The following is a 19,147-nucleotide window of genomic DNA, read 5'->3' as shown; positions in this document are numbered from 1 at the left end:
ATCAATGTGGACTTCACCAGCTTCAAAATCTCCCCTTCCCCTACTGCATCCCAAAACCAGCCCAGATCTTCCCCTCCCCCCACAGCATCCCAAAACCAGCCTAAGCTGTCTCTGCTTCTCTAACCTGTTCTTCCTCTCACCCATCCCTTCCTCCCACCTCAAGCCGCACCTCCATTTCCTACTTACCACCTCATCCCGCCTCCTTGACCTGTCCGTCTTCCCTGGACTGACCTACTCCCTCCCTACCTCCTCACCTATACTCTCCTCTCCACCTATCTTCTTTTCTCTCCATCTTTGGTCCACCTCCCCCTGTCTCCCTATTTATTCCAGAACTCTCTCCCCATCCCCCTCTCTGATGAAGGGTCTAGGCCCGAAATGTCAGCTTTTGTACTCCTGAGATGCTGCTTGGCCTGCTGTGTTCATCCATCTCCAAACTTTGTTACCTTAAATATTCACTCCCTCTGCCCCAGTACTCAGTGCCTGCAGTGTGTACCGTCTTCCAATGCACTGCAGCAATCAACATGACTCCTTTAGCAGCACCATCCAAACCCATATAATGCACACAATGTGCTTGTGCCTTTATCAAATAGGCAAGGCAGCGCCTCATTGCCACATTGAATTAGGAATGGGAAGCAAATACAGACCTTGATGTCAATGTTAATATTCCATGAATATGTTCTTTTAAACAAAAAGGACATGAGAAAATGAATTTACTGACTCGACTGCACATGTCATTCTTGTGCCACTCTGTCTCTTCTGGTCTTCACAGTCTGCAGACAATAGTGACCATCTGCCATCAATCCCACTGATTATTCCATTGCTTAAATGGCTCAAATACTATAAGACAAAGCAGCCAGCTTGATTGGCACTCCATCCTCCAACCTAAACATTCACATTTGCCACAAACGAATCACAATGGCAGCAGAACATACTATTTTTATGCTGCACCACAGCCACCTTCCAAACTAGTGCCCATTATCACTAATAAAAACAGGGCAGCAGACGCATGGGAATGTTACCTACTGCAGCAGATTCATTGGAACTCCACCAACTGCGAATTTTCTTCCAAGTCACACATCATCCTGACTTAGAAGTATGTCAACTTTTCATTCAATGTCATTGCAGTGGAACTCCCTCTCCAACAACATGTGGATGCACATGCACCAAATGAACTGCAGTGGTTCAAGAGACAGCTCAAAGCATCTTCTTCAGAGCAATTAGGTGCAACAAATGCTGATCTTGCTAGCAATGTTCACATCCTGAGAAAAAAAATTAAAAATCCCAGATTTCCCAGTTTTGCTACATTGTACTTCAGTGCCTAAGAAACTGTGAATGGTACCTCACACGATGCTAAAATAAGTGAACATCTTCACTTTGGACCTGATAGAGGGTAGGCCTTTGATGCTTCCCAAACCATTTCAGATTGCAGCACACTTTCAACACTTGATTGGAGATCAAGGGTTATTTATTTTTCACCTCTGGTCAAAATTGACCGAATGAAATCGCTTCGAATTTGAACTCTAGGGTGTGATCACTCATTAGATCCAGGAATCCTATCTCTTCCTTTAAAATAAAGCTCATAGTTGATTCTTGAGGATGCTTCAAATGGCTTTTGAATCCAAACAAATTGCTCTGATACAGATGATATGAAATAATGGTTGGGTTTACCATAAAAGAAGCTCAAATGTTGCTCCACAGGTAAGAGTAATCTTTCATCTAGATTTAAGCTAGAGGCTTACTTCAATATTTGAATTTCTGGTCATGTGAACCAAATATTTAATTGCGCATGAATAGACCAAATAATGTCAGATTTGAATGGTTGATGGTAATATTGTGTCGATATAGTAAGCAGTTACGTGATTGTCACCATTTCCACATTTACAACTGGGCACTGGATCATCCTGAAACCAGCGTGGTTATGTAAATGAGTCTATATGGCAGACACTGTCGTACTTACAGATGAAGACAGCCAGAAATTACTGCAATATGGTATAAAGAGAAAATAAATCAAAATTGAATCTTTCCAAATTGAATCTTTCAAAATTGAATAAATTGATGATAAATTTACATTTATAAATAAAAATTATTGAACAATTGCAAACATTTCTGTGGCACACCCAAGAGCTGTCTGCAGCATACTGTCTGGGAAGCAGTCCCCTAAGAAATACCCGCAGACGTCTTGTAAGGCTGAGAAGATTGTCTTTCAACACCAATCATTATCTACATTATGCTCGGCACAATTCCACTGAGTGGAGAGCTTCCCCCGATTTCCATTGACTTCAATTTGTTAGGGTTTCATGCTGCCACACTCCATCAACTGCAGTCTTTGAAATAACTCCACAGAGGCTGCTATATCCCATCACATCTAGAAAGTCCTTAACTCTGGCTCAGCCTCATCAGAATTGGCAATTTGGATACTCCTTTTTATCTGTCAGCCAGGGCTCCCAATTGGACCAGATTAACAACCCCAATCAGGGAATTCATATTCTACAAGTCCAGCTGACTGACCTCATTACAATCACTGCAGTCTTGATGTCAAGAGCAAGCATACTCACTTCAGCTTAAATTTAATGCGGGCTGAGGCAAGCTGCCTTGATGCAATTCAGCCAAGTAAGGCTGAGGAGATCACAGATAAGTGCCACCTGGTGGCATTACCAACAAATCCTTCATCACTTCGTCAATGTTTGAGGGTAAACTAATGGGACATTAATTGGCTACATTACTTCTCTCTCACTGAGTTCTGAGCCAAATTTTGCTACACTGTTGCGACAGCTTGGCTAAGTGTGTTGCTGGTATTGGAAATCGATTATTACAGATAGGATGTTGTCAGGGATCATAGTCTTTGACTTTCCTGTACTTTCACTTTTATGAGTGAATCACAAGGAAGATTGTGAATTAGCTGAAGATTCCTTAACCTTGAGCAATGTCCAGAGGAATTTCTGCAAAGTGCTGAGGGTGAGCTGATTGGTGAGAATGGTTGTTGGAGATCAGTGTGCTGTTGCAGCAGTGAGCTCAACCACATTTCTTCATATATGTGGAGCAAATCAAAATTGCTGAAGTCTGGCTTCTGTGATGGTGGGGGCCTCAAGATGAAGCAGAGGTACATCTTGGATGCAACATGACTCTTGTCGTGTAAATTTCCCAAATGATACTTGCTTTTTAGTCTTGAATTTTTTGATAAGAAAAAAAGTTAAATGAAAAATAGGAAACTAAAAGCGATTGCAGGATCTAATTTTCCAGTATGTGAAATTGCTTAGCTGCGTTGATAACAATTTTAAACCCAGTTCAGACAAATCAACAAATTTGCAGATGTCTTAAAAGGTATTTACTTATTAATTTTAGGATCAAGTGACCGATATCTTCATAAACCTTCACTTATACCTTTCTTTAACGCTGTTTTATTTATTTAAAGTAATCTTTAAAACATTACAAATTTTGTGAAGCATTTTTTTGTCTCCAAAGAGTGAAGATCATTGAAGTTCTTTTCCACTGAGATATGACACGAGAAAGTCCTCTGATTTTTTTTTTTGAGTAAAATTAAATGCAATATTTCACCTATTTCTTAACATTATGTCTCATGATACCATAAAAATTTAATTTATTAGCACTTTATCATTGTTCACTTTATCCATGACAGATGACAAAGCTATGTTAAATCCTCTTCAGTAATAACTTCATTCAATATTTTATAAGCCTAGTAAATATTAATGTACAGAAGTAGTAGCATCAGTTTTAATTCATATCAATTTGATTATAATTCAGTTCAAATCCACATAAAAGAGGACACATTAAAATATTTCTAATAACTAACTTGATTTTAGTTTTAAGACCAGAGCTGACAATTTAATTAAGCCTGAACAACTTCAGTGCGAAACAAAAGCGGCTGAACTTTAATTGAAGGGATCACAGATTTTAGTGAAGAACATACCATTCCTGTTCAGCAAACATTTCTTCAGTAATTAAAAATAATTAAATAAATCAATAGAATTGATGTGAAATGTTCATGTGTTCTTTTGTTTGGGGGGTGGTGAGCTGTGTGTAGTGGGGGTTGAAGGAAAGAATAGAGACACTCTAGTTTCAAAGTTCTTTATACATACCTTAATATGTTTTACACCACAGCTGATCATTTTGTTTGGTTGGTGTAAATCCCAAGAAACATCAAATATCTATAAGGAAAACAAAATCTAAAATTAAAAATAAGATTAACTGTACTAAAATAAAGCTGAATATGCAGTTGCACTAACTTTCATTTGCTGATTTGATGCTAATTTTGTAGATTTTTAAACTGTTTTATCAATTTCAACACTACAGTGCTTCAGTACCTATAAAATCAACTAGTTTGCTTTAGATTTCTGGGTCTAAAAGATTAATGTAAGTTAGGATTTGCAAATGTCCCAGCATCAAACTAAATAGCAACCCATTTGGTTCTCTCCCCTTTTCCCTCAACATTTTGACTTACGTTCCGTGTCATACTTAACTTCTTTTTTGTCTTCAAAGACTTCTTTATTGATATGGAAGTTTTACATTGAACTCTAATTCTTAATTTTATAGTGCCCTTTCATGAAGGACTTGTTATAAATCAGAGGTTGCCCGCTGCACACCACACCACCCCCTCGACACCCCAGACTAAAGCCAAAACATCCAAACAGAAACACCTCGACCTATAATCTGTAAAAGGAGCGTGAAAAGTGGTGTAACCTGCCTTTCAGCAATTTCTAGTGGTTAACTAAAATAAACTAATGACACTCACTTTAAAATCAACAAGTAACAAATTTGTTTATCTAACTAACAGTGAACAAATGAACTCTACTACTAACAAACAGACTAAATCCCTTCAAATTGTTAACTACTCTCAAAAACAGCAAGATTCTAATGGTATGCTATTCCAATAAATGCATGTTCCACTTATATAAAATTTAAAAAAAATTTAGGCTCTCAAAATTACAGCTAGGTTACGAGTCTTCTGGCAAGTTCTTGTGCCCACTCCGCCAATTCTTTGGTCAGGAATGTCAAGTAGTTGTGCTGTCGGTACTGTTGGTGCTTAGATGGTGCTTTCTAAGACGTAGAGGAGGCTGAGAGAGCCAGAAATTCTCTCTTTACAGCTGAGAGTTATTAGTTCTGGCAGATGTTGCAGCCGTACAAAACTCTGGTGTGGCCGCACCATAGGAAGGATGTGGAAGCATTTGAAAGGGTGCAGAGGAGATTTACCAGGATGTTGCCTGGTATGGAGCGAGGGTCTCATGAGGAAAGGCTGAGGGACTTGAGGCTGTTTTTGTTAGAGAGAAGAAGGTTAAGAGATGACTTAATAGAGACATACAAGATGATCAAAGGATTAGATAGGGTGGACAGTGAGAGCCTTTTTCCTCGGATGGTGATGGGACATAGGTTTAAATTGAGGGGTGATAGTTATAGGACAGATGTCAGAGGTAGATTCTTTACTCAGAGCATGGGATGCCCTGCCTGCAACAGGAGTAGACTCGACTACTTTAAGGGCATTTAAATGGTTGCTGGATAAATATATGGATGATAACAGAATAGTGTAGATTAGATGGGCTTCAGATTGGTTTCACAATTCGGCGCAACATTGAGGGCCGAAGGGCCTGTACTGCGTTGTAATGCTATATGTTCTAGATGGCAGTTAGCTATCTGGTCTTTGTCTAATTGTCCCTTCGTTTGTACCCTTGATGACATTTAATATTTCTTACAATAGGATTGGTCCTATGTTGTCAAAAAACAACAGATTTAAATTTAATTGTTTTTTGTTATCTAAGTGTTAGCTTAAATTGAATAGCTAAATTCAAAATCCTGTTGTCTTGGTAAAAATTGCGGTTTGGCCTGCTAACTGTACAGCCTGTGGATACAAACATTTCAATTCAGGTGCTGTGTACTTGCAAACTTTCAAATTGCTGCTCACAAACATCCATTTTAAATATCTAAGGACAAAAAAAGGGGCCACACAATGCTTTCCCACTGAGCATTTTACAAACACCAAATTCTAACTTCCTGCCTCCCAATCCACAAGTACACTAACCAACTTCAAAACAGACTTCACTCAAGTGCAGCCTGCAACAATCCATTTGGACAATCATCCATTCCCAACAAAGATTAGCATAGTTCTTTGGGCAGTTTTCCCTTATAAAGCAGTGTCTATAATAGAAGAACTGCAACTAACCACTTCTATGATGATCCTCTTACTGCTGATGTCAACTGTTCATTTGTACATTTACCATCACAGTATTCGAATAATTTCTGACTGTGGGATTAATCAGCTGCCACAAATGCTTATTTGTAGTTCCCTTTATTCTGTTCCAAGCACTGTTTTGACATGCTTCCAACATCCTCTAATCTTCATATTAGATCCGCTTCCTTTTGCAGATTTTGGAAGTTCACTTCAGTCTGTTTTTTTTTCATTTCACAGCACAGATTGTTCAGCTGTTAATATAGCCATACAATTTTAACTTATCCTTATCTGAAGTAAGCAGCTCTCCCTTGTATCAAACTACAATAACATAAAACGTTCCCTAGCTATTTTAGCCTAGTTTGTATTTTTGTTAGAAATTTCCAGATAATTTTATATAGTTTGTTCCCCCCACTCTTTCCTCTATTTGTTTTATTCCCCAATATATCGAACGCTCACTGCCCTTTTCTATTTCATTCCTATACTTTAATCTGTATTCACCTCCAATGTTTGGCATACTTTGGTTATTCCTGTTACATTACAATTCTAAATCATCATAGACCTATGAGTTGTGCAGTAAAAATTCTGTTGTCACTTACAGCAATGTCAAGTGAACATTCAAAGTTGTCTAGAACTAGTTAATTGGTTCCAAGCAGATTGCTTAAATACAAAACCAAAAACAAATCATCTTCCCCAATCAAATTATCTCAAGCACAAGAATATTGTCTAGGTTTGCAAGATGGGCATTGAAATAAATATTACTATGTACAAAACATTCAATAGGTGCTCTTCTGTGCAAAGACAATGAACATTGTTCTCAAAATGTTCCTGAGTAGGATAGGTTTCCCTTAATGAATGTGAAGTTTGGAACTCAGCTCATCAAAAACCAGGCTAGTAACAATTTATTCTTGGGAAAGCTATCACAAACTTATCCCAAGAGTATTGAATTATAGAACCAAAATGCCATCACAACCTAGAAGGCTACAATTCGATGATTTGCCTTAAATTTAGAAGACTCAATTTTTCGACATGTTTGCACTAACAGGGTACCAAATAATTCCTGTAAAATACATTGTTTGGAAAGGATACACAACAATTTAATGTAACCGTAGTGACCTGGTACTAGAAATCGCAAGAGCATGATGATAGAACATCTTGAGTTGATGAAATAAGGAAAGAACATAGCACATTGCTCGCTACTTATTTTTGAAATTTCGTCCTTTGGTGTGAGAGTGGATAATGTAACAACTTTCTGAAGCAGAGAGAACATGGTAAAACTGTGACACAATAGATTGATTTGCCCAACATTAATTGTGGCTAAACTCTTCACATTCATGCTTTGTGATAAAATCGTGGTGTCTCGAAAACGATATGAGTTAATCAAAGACCATAAGCATGAATTTGTTAATGGAAAATTGAGATGTTATTGAGAAATTAATAAATTGCAATTTTATTTTCAAGAAGTAACTGAATAGATCAAAAGAACACAACTGATTAATGCAAATTTATTGGACAGGTTTTGAAAAATCAGTCACAGAATCATAATGGCACAGAAGGAGGCCATTCAACCTATCAAGTCTATGAAAACTCTCAGTACAGCAAACCAATCAGTCTCACTGCGCCCACTCTATCCTGTAACCCTGCAAGTTCATTTCTCCCAAGTACCGAATCAATTTCATTTCAAAATCATTGTCCTGGCTTCCACCAAATACAGAGATGGCAAGCTTCAGGTCAAGACGACCAGCTGCACAAAAAAAGTTCTTACTTACAATCCAGTACCCACCAGAACTGTCTTTTGCCCAAAATCCTTTTTCTGGTTCCAGGGACTAGGGTTAATCAGAACATGTTGAAATACATGAAGAAAAATATTTGTTTCATCTCACAAGGTACAGAATGGACAGAAAACAAAGTCTCAGCAAATGAATTATTGCTTGGATTGCAGAAGGTTGGTAGGTGTTTGGAAAGTGCTGTCAGCTGTGGTAGTGCAGGCAGATATGATAAGGGCGTTTAAGGGACTTTTAGATAAGCACACAAAAATGGAAGCAGTGGTGGGATATGCAACAAGGGCAGAAGGATTAGTTCTTTTGAGTCATGTTTGGCACATCATTGTGGGCCATTCCTTTGTTGTGGTGTTCTATGTTCTACAGTGTACTTGAAGTATTAGACACTCGTATTTTGGACAGAAAGGGACACATTTACAAAACCTATGGCAGATATAAAAGCTGGCGTCAAACAAAAAGCAAAGAATTGCAGATGGTGGAAATTTTGAAATGTAAACAGAAATTTTAGGTCTGGCAGCCTCAGTGGAGTGAAAGCAGAGTCAATGTTTCTGGTCCAGTGACTCTTCTTCAGAACTGATTTTAGCTAGGAAATGTTGATTTTTATGCTAAAGTTGGGGAAGGTGAGGTCTGGGGCCGGGACTTGGGTGAAGGAGTAAACAATAGGTGGAGATGGAGCCCAGGGAAAGACAAGTTAGGCAGACAAAAGGGTGAGATCACAGTGAGCCAAGGAGAAAGAAAAGCTGATAATAAGGATCATTAGTGGATTAAACTGGGTTGGCTGTGATAGGAGCAGTTGATGTCCTGACAGGTTCAGGGGTATGCAGGTGGGTAAAGGACATGCAAGAAACTTTATCAGGCCCCAAAATTATTTCGCCTAATATTGAGTTGTGAAGGCTGTAGGCTCCCCAAGCAGAAAATGAGATGTTGTTCTCCCAGCTTGTGGAGAGCTTCTCGAGAGAGAGAGAGAGAGAGAGAGAGAGAGAGAGAGAGAAGATCAAAGAAGTTGCCTCTGTGTTGAATCCCAAGAGGTGCAAGAGATCTTATTTCATGTCAGTTTTTACTATGGAGAAAGAAATGGAGGCTAGAGAACTCAGGGAAATAAATATTGATATTTTAAAAACAGTTCACATTACAGAAGAGAAAGTTCGAGGTCTTAGAAAATATAAAAGGTGGATAAATCTCTCGGAGCTGATCTAATATATCCCAGAATGCTATGGGAAGTAAGGGACAAAATTGCAGGGACCCTTGTAGAAACATATGCACTGTCTATAACTATAGGTTAGGTGCCTGATGAGTGGAGGTTAATTAATGTTGTACGTTTATTTAAGAAGGGTTATAGGAGAAATTGGGGAACTAATGACAAGAGTCTGACTTTGGTTGTGAGTAAGTTGTCAGAAGTGATTCTTAAAGGTAAAATTTATAAACATTTAGAAGGGCAAAAATTGATCAGGGATATTCAGTATGGTTTTGTGTGAGAAAAATTGAGTGTTACCAACTTGAATGAGCTTTTCTGAGGACGTTACCAAAAAGATTAGAGGTCAGAGCAGTAGATATGTTTACTCGAACTTTAGTAAAGCCTTGAAGCATGGTAGACTAATTAGTAAAGTTTAGTCACATCGAATTCAGGGTTAGCTTGCCAACTGGGTACATAATTGGCTTAACAGCAGGAGACAGTGGTGGTAGAAGGCTGCTTTTCGGACTAGAGGTCTGTCACTAGTGGTGTTCCACTGGTATCAGTTCTCAGTCCTGTTTTGTTTCTCATTTATATAAATGATTTGGATGAAAATATAAAATAGATGACACCAAAATTGGTGACATAGCAGATGGTGAAGAAGATCAATGGGCTGAAAAATGGCAGATGGAGTTCAATTTGGATAAACAGCGAGGCATTGCATTTTGGTACAACAAACAATGACATATACAATTAATGGGGTGGCTTTGAGCAGTGTTGTAGAACAGAGGGACCTCGTGGCTCAGCCACATAGTTCTTTGAAGTTGCATCACATGTTGTTAAAAAGGCATTCAGCACACTTGCCTTCATTGCTCAGTCCTTTGAGCACAGAGTTGGGAAGTAATGTTGAGGTTGTATGAGACAGTGGTGAAGACTTCTGAGTACTGTGACCAGGTCTGGTTGCCCTGTTCTGGAAGGAAAGTATGTTGGAGAGGGTTCAAAAGAGATTTACTAGGACGTTGCTGAGTATGGAAGGCATAAGTTATAAAGAAAAGCTGGATATGCTGAGGCTTTTGTTTAACTGGAGCATAGGAGGTTGAGACCTTATAGATTTATACCGGTTTACAGCGGCTCAGTGGTTAGTATTGCAGCTTCACAGCGCCAGGGACCCAGGTTTGATTCCAGCCTCGGGTGACTGTCTGTGTGGAGTTTGTACATTCTCCCCATGTCTGCGTGGGTTTCCTCTGGGTGCTCCGGTTTCCTTCCACAGTCCAAAGATGTGCAGGCTAGGTGGATCGGCCATGCTAAATTGCCCGTAGTGTTCAGGGACATGTGGGTTATAGGGGAATGGGTCTGGGTGGGATGCTTCAAGAGACGGTGTGGACTTGTTGGGCCGAAGGGCCTGTTTCCACACTGTAGGGAATCTAATCTAATCTAAACCTTATACAGGTTTATAAAATCATTAAAGGTAAAGACAGGGTTAATAGTAGGTGACTTTTCCCAAGGATAGGGAATTGAGAGCCTCAGGACATATTTTTAAAGGGACCGGGGAGAGATTTAAAATGGACATGAGGGGCAATTTTTTTTTTTTTTTTTACACACAGCAGATAGTTTGCATGTGGGGTGAACCTCCTGAGGTGGTGGAGGACACAGGTATATTTACAAGTACATGGTAAGTACATGAACGGGAAGGTTTAGAAGGATATGGGCCAGGAGCAGGCAGGTGAAACTAGTTTAGTTTGGAATTATGGTCATTACAGACTGGTTGGACTGAAGGGTCTGTTTCCATGCTGTATGGCTCTACAACTCAAGTCTTCTTGAAGTTGATGATGAGATCAATTTTTCAGTATCCTTCTGCAGAGAAATTAAATGAAGCTCAAAGATTCACTTGTAAGAGAGCAGTGATGAGGGCGTCATCCTGATACTGACATGACAAGCAATGTTCATCTTCTTGGATTTCAACTGGCTGGGGAGGAAAAGATTTTTATCCATCCTGTAGACTATGTCCACCCTACTGGGAAGCTTTCTCTTGACAAAATGAAGAATGGTGGCGAGAAAGGAAAAATGGGTGGGGTGATGACACATCCCTACTCCTGTCTTGACCGCAAAGGATTCTGTCATATTGTTACAAAGCAGAGGTCAAACACCCTCGGATAACTAAAGCTGAATCACCTGGAATGGCTCAACCCTACCCTATAATCTGTTAAAAGAAGTGTGAAAAGTGGCCTCTTGCGCTGTTATAAAGGAGCAGTTAAATGAAAATGAACTCCTGGTAGTCAATCTATAAAATCAACAACTAGCAATTTATTTATCTAACTCTAACAGTGCACAAATTAACAGAATTAACAAACTAAACAATTCCCCCTCAACTACTAACTATTCCTAAACAAAATAAAATTCTAATGGAATGCTGTTCCTAAGTCCTATTGAAATAAACCAAATAAACCTTTTAAAAATGAAAACTTATTTTGAAATAACAACCAGGATAAGTCTTCCAAAATGTTCTGTGCCTTCTCTACTGTTCTTCAGTCAGGGACTCCTTTCTTCAATAAATTCTTGTCTCATGAATATTAGCTAAGAGCACTTCGGCACCTTTAGTCTTACAATGGTTCTCAGAGCTTGGAACATTCTGTGAGACCCAGTGATTTTCTTTTTAGGGCTGATGGTTGTTAAGTCTAACAGATAGCAGTTGCTCTCACACTGGTTTTCAAATGCCCTCTTCTTTTCTACCCTTGATAACCTATCAATTTCTTATGATAGGATTGGTCCTCGGTTGTCAAAACCATCAGATTTAAATTTTATTGGTTTTTAGTCTTTAAGTGCCCGCTTTAAATTAATTAGCTGATTATTTAGTGGTTGCCTTAAGAATGAAACAAGATTACTGCCAGGTTTGCTACCATACAGCTTTTTGATACAAATGTTTCAATTTCACGAACTTTCTGTACCTGCTGCTCCATGCAGACCTTTTATTTTACATCTCCAAGCCAATAAAAAGCACATCATCTTTTAGAAGGACCACACACTCTACCCCCTTATCATTTTACAAACACACTAACGTCCTGCCTTCCAATCCCAGGTATTCTACCCAACTTTGCAACAGTATTACAATCAGTGGGGACCATCACTGACATCTTGTCATAGAGGAATGAGGGAACATTTACAGATTTCTCTGGACCACTGGCCTTTGACATGGTCTTCCATAGTATTTCCTGGTTCACTGAGTCAATAGTCTTGGTCAGATAAATGAAGGCCACATGGAATAGTTGGTTCTGTTCCTGGTATTTTTCTTAGAGTTGTCAAGCAGACAAAAATCATGCCTATAGTTCCACAGTTTGTTGGAAGTCACACTGGCTTTCCAAAAGGATTTCTTCAGTGATTAGGATGAGAAGGTGCCCAGCAGGGTTCTGGGCAATGATCATCTTGATGAGGGACAGTAGGAATTTTCTTGTTGTTTCTGCAGAAAAACTTTGTTTCCTCCCTTTAAGATGGTGTTGCTAGCAGCATCCCTGAGATTGGCAGGGATTTCTTCTTTCTCCCAGCTTTTCAGGAACAGTCAATGGAGATGACTGGAAAACTGCACTCCGCCAAGTTTGAAAATCTCTGCTGGAATTCAGGCCACTCCTGCAGCTTTCCCATTTGTCATGTGTTTAATGGTGTCTTTGATTTCTGCTACAGTAGGCAGAAGTCCAAGTTTATCTTTGATGGGGATTTGAAGGATTTCCTCAAAACTAGGCGGTCAAGTTCACAAATTTGGAAGGCACTATCAAAGTCGTCTTGACAGGTGCATCTTGCAGATGGGAAAGTGAAAGTCCGAGAGGATAATAGGCCGCTCTCTTTTTTGATGTCTGCTGGAGAGTTTAATCCAAGGATTACCATGCCCCAACAGAGGGGCAGGGTTAAGAAGAAAGGGCGACGTCAGCAGATCAGAGTACTGAACCTCTGCTGCTGGTGTCAACAGTGGGTGTGGATAGGGCGCCAATCAAAAGCATACTGCTTTGAGACATGCGATTCTGACAACCTCTTCGGGAACAAGTCAGGTAAAGGAGAGATTAAAGAAAAAGTTTTTAAATTATAAAACACTACCTGGTTATTATCCATATTTCTGAGCAAATTGTGCGCTGCATTTTCCCAAATTTTGAAAATGAACAAATTATTTCATAGCTGAAAAGCATGTTAGATGTCCTGATGTTGTGAAAGCCATAAAAAAGTAATGTGAAACTTGCCTTTTATTTTGATAGACTGAAGATAGTAATGTAATTTGTAATTGCTGGATCACTTTACGTAATACCATTAAGACAAGGAGAAAATGTGCTTTGGAGAAATGTATTTATGCAAACAGCTGTTGAAAAATAGAATATTTTGCTAGAGAGTAGTTGACACAGAGAGCATTATATCCTCAATGGGCAAATGGGACAAATACTTGAAACAGAAGAAGATAGAAGGTATTTGTCCAAGGTGAACAAAACAATGGGATTAGTTTCAGGGTCTCTGATTCACAAACAGTTAGCATGAACATCATGACCTTCTGTACGATAATGTTCAATAGCTCAATTGTGGAAAATAAAAACATTTACTTTATATTTTTATTACTTCTTGTTATACAAATTGAAAAGCTTCTTGCAATAGCCTTGAAAATGAGTGGAATTTACACACATTTCAGTTTCCAGATACCCTTGCAATTATTTAGATGGTTTGCTGATACACTATGTGCCTTTCTCAAGTTTTGACAACTCCTTTTCAGGAACCTAAAATAGGTTATTTTTAAATTATCCTTGTAAAAATAGCAAGAATGGCCTCAAAACAACAACTATAACATTGAGTTGAAAAAGTAACTTCAACTTCAATTATTTACCTTATCCAGATATCTGTGGTGGTAGTTTATAGGCTGTTAGATTATCAGTAATTCTTGAATTAGTTAATTGTCTAATGTTAGCTAAAAATTGATACCCTACTGTATCCTCAAGGAAGTGGGACTAATTGTACCTATCTAAGAAATAGGGATGTTGTACAAAGCATGCTTATAAACCTAGCTGACAAAGTACTAAAGCACACCTTTAGGAATCCAACATGATTCATCATGGGAAAGATCTTCATGCTATTGTTGCAAGCAGACTTCATATCTTTCTCCTGTAAGCAATTGTGAATACAGGAGTGAAATAAACCTGCGATCACCAATACCATTACCAAGCTCTAAAGACTTGGGATCATAACACTGACAAATCAGTAATTCCTGTGTTAATACAATATTACTCAGAAACTGAAATCTTAAACTCACTATTAAGCATGTTCAACCATAAAAGGGAACATTCACTGGAACAGCAAAATATATTTTCACAATGTCAGCCCTGAATCCATGCACTCACCTCTGAGTCAGAATGTCATAGATCAAGTAGATGGTCTATGTTGCCACTTCAATGCAGTCCTGAGGCAGTTATGCACCAAAAGTGCAGTCTTCAAGATGAGATGTTAAGTCAATACCCTGTCGGCTATCAAAAAAATACATGGACCCCATGGCACTACTCCAAGGGACAAGTTGACTTACCATTCTATTGCTATCATTCAAACAACACTTGTAAAAGCTAACCTTCTGGACATCTGTTATGTTTGAAGCATTTTTTAAAAATTCATTCACGGATGAGGGCATTTCTGGCCAGGCAGCATTTCTTGCTCAACCCTAATTATCCAGAGGGCAGTTAACAGTCAACCACATTGCTGTGGGTCTGGAGTCACATATAGACCAGACCAGGTGAAGATGGCATTTTCCTTACCTAAAGGGCATTAGTGAACCAGATGGGTTTTTCCGACAATCGACAATCAATTCATGGTCATCATTAGAGATTCTTAATTCCAGATATTTATTGAATTCAGTTTCCACTGTCTGCCATGGCAGGATTCAAATCCAGGTCCCCGGAACATTATCTGGGTCTCCGGATTAACCGTCCAGCAATAATACCACTAGGCCCTCGCCTCCCCACACAAATCTCTGCACACAAATGGGCTGTGGCATTTAAATACATTATATCAGTCCCGACACTTTAAAAGTATTTATTTTGTTATGAAATGCACCTGTTTGTCTTTAATGACACTTCAGTTCTTTCTTCTTTCTTTTTAATGTTTTCTTGTGAGACAATTTAATTCATTGATGGTATAAAATGTGAAGTTTTTACTATCTGAAGTTTGGCTTTAACGTAATCATAAAATTAAACATATCTACTCAGGATCAATTTGGATTCTTTTTTAAGAAATTCCAGCCTTTTAGAAATGCAAGTGGAAATCACTTCACGAAAGAGCAAGCAAACTATAAAACGTCATTGCATTTGATTGTTTGTAGCACAAAGGCAACCTGAAAGGCAGCCAATCACCACAGTAATTTTAGTAGTACAGGTAGTAAAAACTGCATATTTTACACCAATGAATTAAATTGTCTCACAAGGAAACATTAAAAAGCAAGAAGGAGGAACTGAAGTGCCATTAAGGACAAACAGGTGCATTGCATAACAAAATAAATACTTTTAAAGTGTCGGGACTGATATAATGTATTTAAATGCCACAGCCCATTTGTGTGGGGAGGCGAGGGCCTAGTGGTATTATCGCTGGACTGTTAATTTTTGACTCAAGTACTTATAGTCGTTCAGAATACCACGTTACAAATCATGGAAATGATATTGCAGAGGAAGAGGTGTTTCAGTGCAATGGACCTATCCACTAAGGTGGCACAATTAGCCTCAGTCTCTTGTTCTTTCCCAGAACTTAGCACAGAGTCAGAGAGTTGTACAGCATGGAAACAGAACATTCAGTTGAACCTGTCCATGCTGACCATAAATAAATCTAGTCCCATTTTCCAGCATTTGGCCCACTTCCTATTCAGATACCCAAATGTTGTTACTGTACCAGCCTTCATCACTTCCTCTGCCAGCTCGTTCCATCCACACAGCACCCTGTGTGAAAAAATTGCCTCTCAGTTCCCTTTTAAATCTTTTCTGTCTCAATTTAAACCTATGCCCTCTAGTTTTGGACTTCCCTACCCCAGGGAGACCTTGGCTATTCACCCTATCATGCCCTCATGATTTTATAAACCTCCATAACGTCACTCCCCGGCCTCCGATGTTCCAGGGAACATAGTCCCCAGCCTATTCAGTCTCTTCCTATAGCTCAAGCCCTCCAACCCATGCAATATCCCTGTAGGTCTTTTCTGAACCCTTTCAAATTTCACAACATCATTCTTATAGCAGGATGACCAGACTTGCACGCAGCATTTCAAAAGTGGCCTCCTTAATCTCCTGTACAGTTGCAACATAACCTCCCAACTTCTATACTCAATGTACTGACTAACAAAGGCAATCATACCAAACACCTTCTTCACTGTCCTATCTAACTATGACTTAATTTTGAATAAAGTATGAACTTGCACTCCCAGGCTTTTTGTACAGCAACACTCCCCAGGACCTTACCATTGGGTGCATAAGTCCCGTCCTGATATGCCTTTCCAAAATGCAGCATGTCAGATTTATCTAAATTAAACTCCCTCTGCCACTCCTCAGCCCATTGGCCCGTCTGATCAAGATCTCATTGTACTCTTCACTGTCCACTACATCTCCAATTTTGGTATCATCACAAATTACTAACCATACCTCCTATGTTCACATCCAAATCATTTATATTAATGATGGCAAGCAGTGGACACAGCACTGAACCTTGTGGCACATTGCTGGTCACAGGCCTCCAGTCTGAAAAGCAACCCTCCACCACCACCCTCTGTCTTCTACCCTCAAGCCAGTTCTATATCCAAATAACTAATTCTCCCTGTATTCCACATGATCCAATCTTGCCAACCACCTACCAAGAGGAACCTTGTCAAACACCCTACTGACGTCCATACAGATCATGTCCACACCTCTGCCCTCATCAATCCTCTTTGTTAATTCTTCAAAAAAAAACTCAATCAAGTTAGTGTGACACAATTTCCCACTCACAAAGCCATGTTGACTGTCCCTAATTGGCCTTTGCCTTTCCAAATACATGTAAATACTGACCCTCAAGTTTCCCTCCAACAACTTGCCCAGCACTGATGTCAGGCTCACTGGTCTATACGTCCCTGGCTTTTCCTTACACCCTTTTTTAAATAGTGGCACCACATTAGCAAACCTCCAGTCTTCCGACACCTCACTTGTGGCTATCAATGAAACAAATATCTCAGCAAGCGGCCCAGCAATCACTTCCCTTGCTTCCCACAGAGCTCCAGGGTACATCTGATCAGGTCCCAGGGATTTTTCCACTTTTATGCATTTTAAGCCATCCAGAACTGCCTCCTTTACAATATGGACATTTTCAAGCTGTCACTATTTATTTTCCCACATTCTATATCTTCCTTATCCTTCTCCACAGTAAACACTAGTGTAAAATACTCATTTACTATCGCCCCAATCACCTTCAGTTCCACACACGGACGGCCTTGCTGATCTTTTAGACACCCTATTCTCTCCCTATTTACGCTTTTGTCCTTAATGTATTCTTTGGATTCTCCTTAATCCCATTTGCCAAAACTATCTCCTTTTTGCCCTCAAGTGTACTTCTACTGCCTTTATGCTCGAGTAGGGATTCACTCAATCTCTGCTGTCTACATCTGACATGTGCTTCTTTCAAATTTTTGACTAAAACCTCAATTTCTCTAGTCATCCAGCATTCTCAATGCCTACCAGCTTTGCTCTTCACCCTAATAGGAGCATACTCTCTCTGGACTGTTGTTATCTAATTTTTGGAAGCTTCCCATTTTCCAGCCACCCCTTTATCTGTGAAGATGTACCCCCAATCAATTTCTGAGAGTTCTTATTTAATATCGTCAAAATTGGTCTTCCTCCAATTTAGAACGTTGACCTTTAGATCCAGTCTATCCTTTTCCATCACCATTTTAAAACTAGTAGAATTACAGTCAGTGGCACTAAAGTGCTCCCCCACTAATATCTCAGTCACCTGCGTGGCCTTATTTCCTAAGAGTAGGTCACGTTTTGCATCTTCTCTAGTAGATACATCCATATACTAAATCAGAAAAATTTCTTGTACACACTAAACAAATTCCTCTCCATCCAAGCCCCCAACACAATGGCAGTCTCAGTCTATGTTTTTGTTTTTCCTTCAAGCACTTCCCTATTCCTTTTTGGAAATTATTATTGAATTTTCTTCCACCACCCTTTCAGCCTGTGGATTACAGATCTAAAGAATCACTGAGTAAAAATATGACTTGAGGTTTAACCAACCTCCTAATATTAACGTTCTGTGGCTCAAATCCTTCTGTCATTGGAAACCCATCCTCCTCATTTACTCTAAAACCCTTTGTAATGTACGCTTCATTCTTGGTTATAAGGACAACCCCATCTCTTGTCTCATTGATAACTCAAGTATCTCATACCCAACACAATTCCAAGAAAAATTTACTGCTTTACCTCAAAAGGCCCTAACACACTTCCTAAAGTGTGATGCTGAGAATCAGGCACAGTCCAAATAGGACTAACCACAGTTTCATATAGAGCTAGCATAGCTTCCTTGTGTATTTGCATTTTATGCCACTTCTAAAATAAACAGTGCCTTCTCAACATGTTCTGTCAAAGAATTTCATACTTATAAAAGCATCACTCTGTTCCTGGGTGTCAGCTAAAATTGTATGATTTAGTTTAGAGTCCTCTCCACATATATCCTACCAAAATTTATTATTTCATTATTATGAAATGAAATTGTTGAATAATTTACATTTTTAAAGAACAAACCCTTATAATTATCAGACTTAGGCTGTTAATTCAAATCCCCATTTAAATGGTATCCATTAACTATTGCTCCAGAAATCTGAAGAACCTTAAATTAATGCTACTTTGTGATGCCTCACAAGATGCACAAATGTAGGTTAGAATCATTTGATGTTCTTTCTCCACTTGCTGAATGTCTTCTTTCTGTTCTATTTGACTATATTCAAGCCCTCACCCATTTATGCAGTCATTTACCAAATTAATGATAAACTAGCGCACT

At 39.0% G+C, this 19,147-nt stretch overlaps 1 protein-coding gene across 5 annotated transcripts in view; it reads right to left on the bottom strand.

The window, feature by feature from the left end:
• Positions 1-19,147, bottom strand: part of eml5 (EMAP like 5) — a 222,168-nt gene that overhangs the window by 171,894 nt on the left and 31,127 nt on the right. For all 5 annotated transcript variants that reach the window (XR_009446227.1, XM_048538474.2, XM_048538475.2 and 2 more), the window contains exon 4: positions 4,098-4,166. Coding sequence is in view for 4 of the 5 variants with exons in the window: in XM_048538474.2 (XP_048394431.1) it covers positions 4,098-4,166 (69 nt within the window). In the remaining variant the exon portion in view is untranslated. The remainder of the gene's footprint in view (positions 1-4,097; positions 4,167-19,147) is intronic.

This window comes from Stegostoma tigrinum, chromosome 10 (assembly GCF_030684315.1).
Source record: "Stegostoma tigrinum isolate sSteTig4 chromosome 10, sSteTig4.hap1, whole genome shotgun sequence".
Classification (NCBI taxonomy): Eukaryota; Metazoa; Chordata; class Chondrichthyes; order Orectolobiformes; family Stegostomatidae; genus Stegostoma; species Stegostoma tigrinum.
The sequence above is the reverse complement of the archived record's forward strand: the minus strand, read 5'-3'. Positions and strand labels throughout refer to the sequence as shown.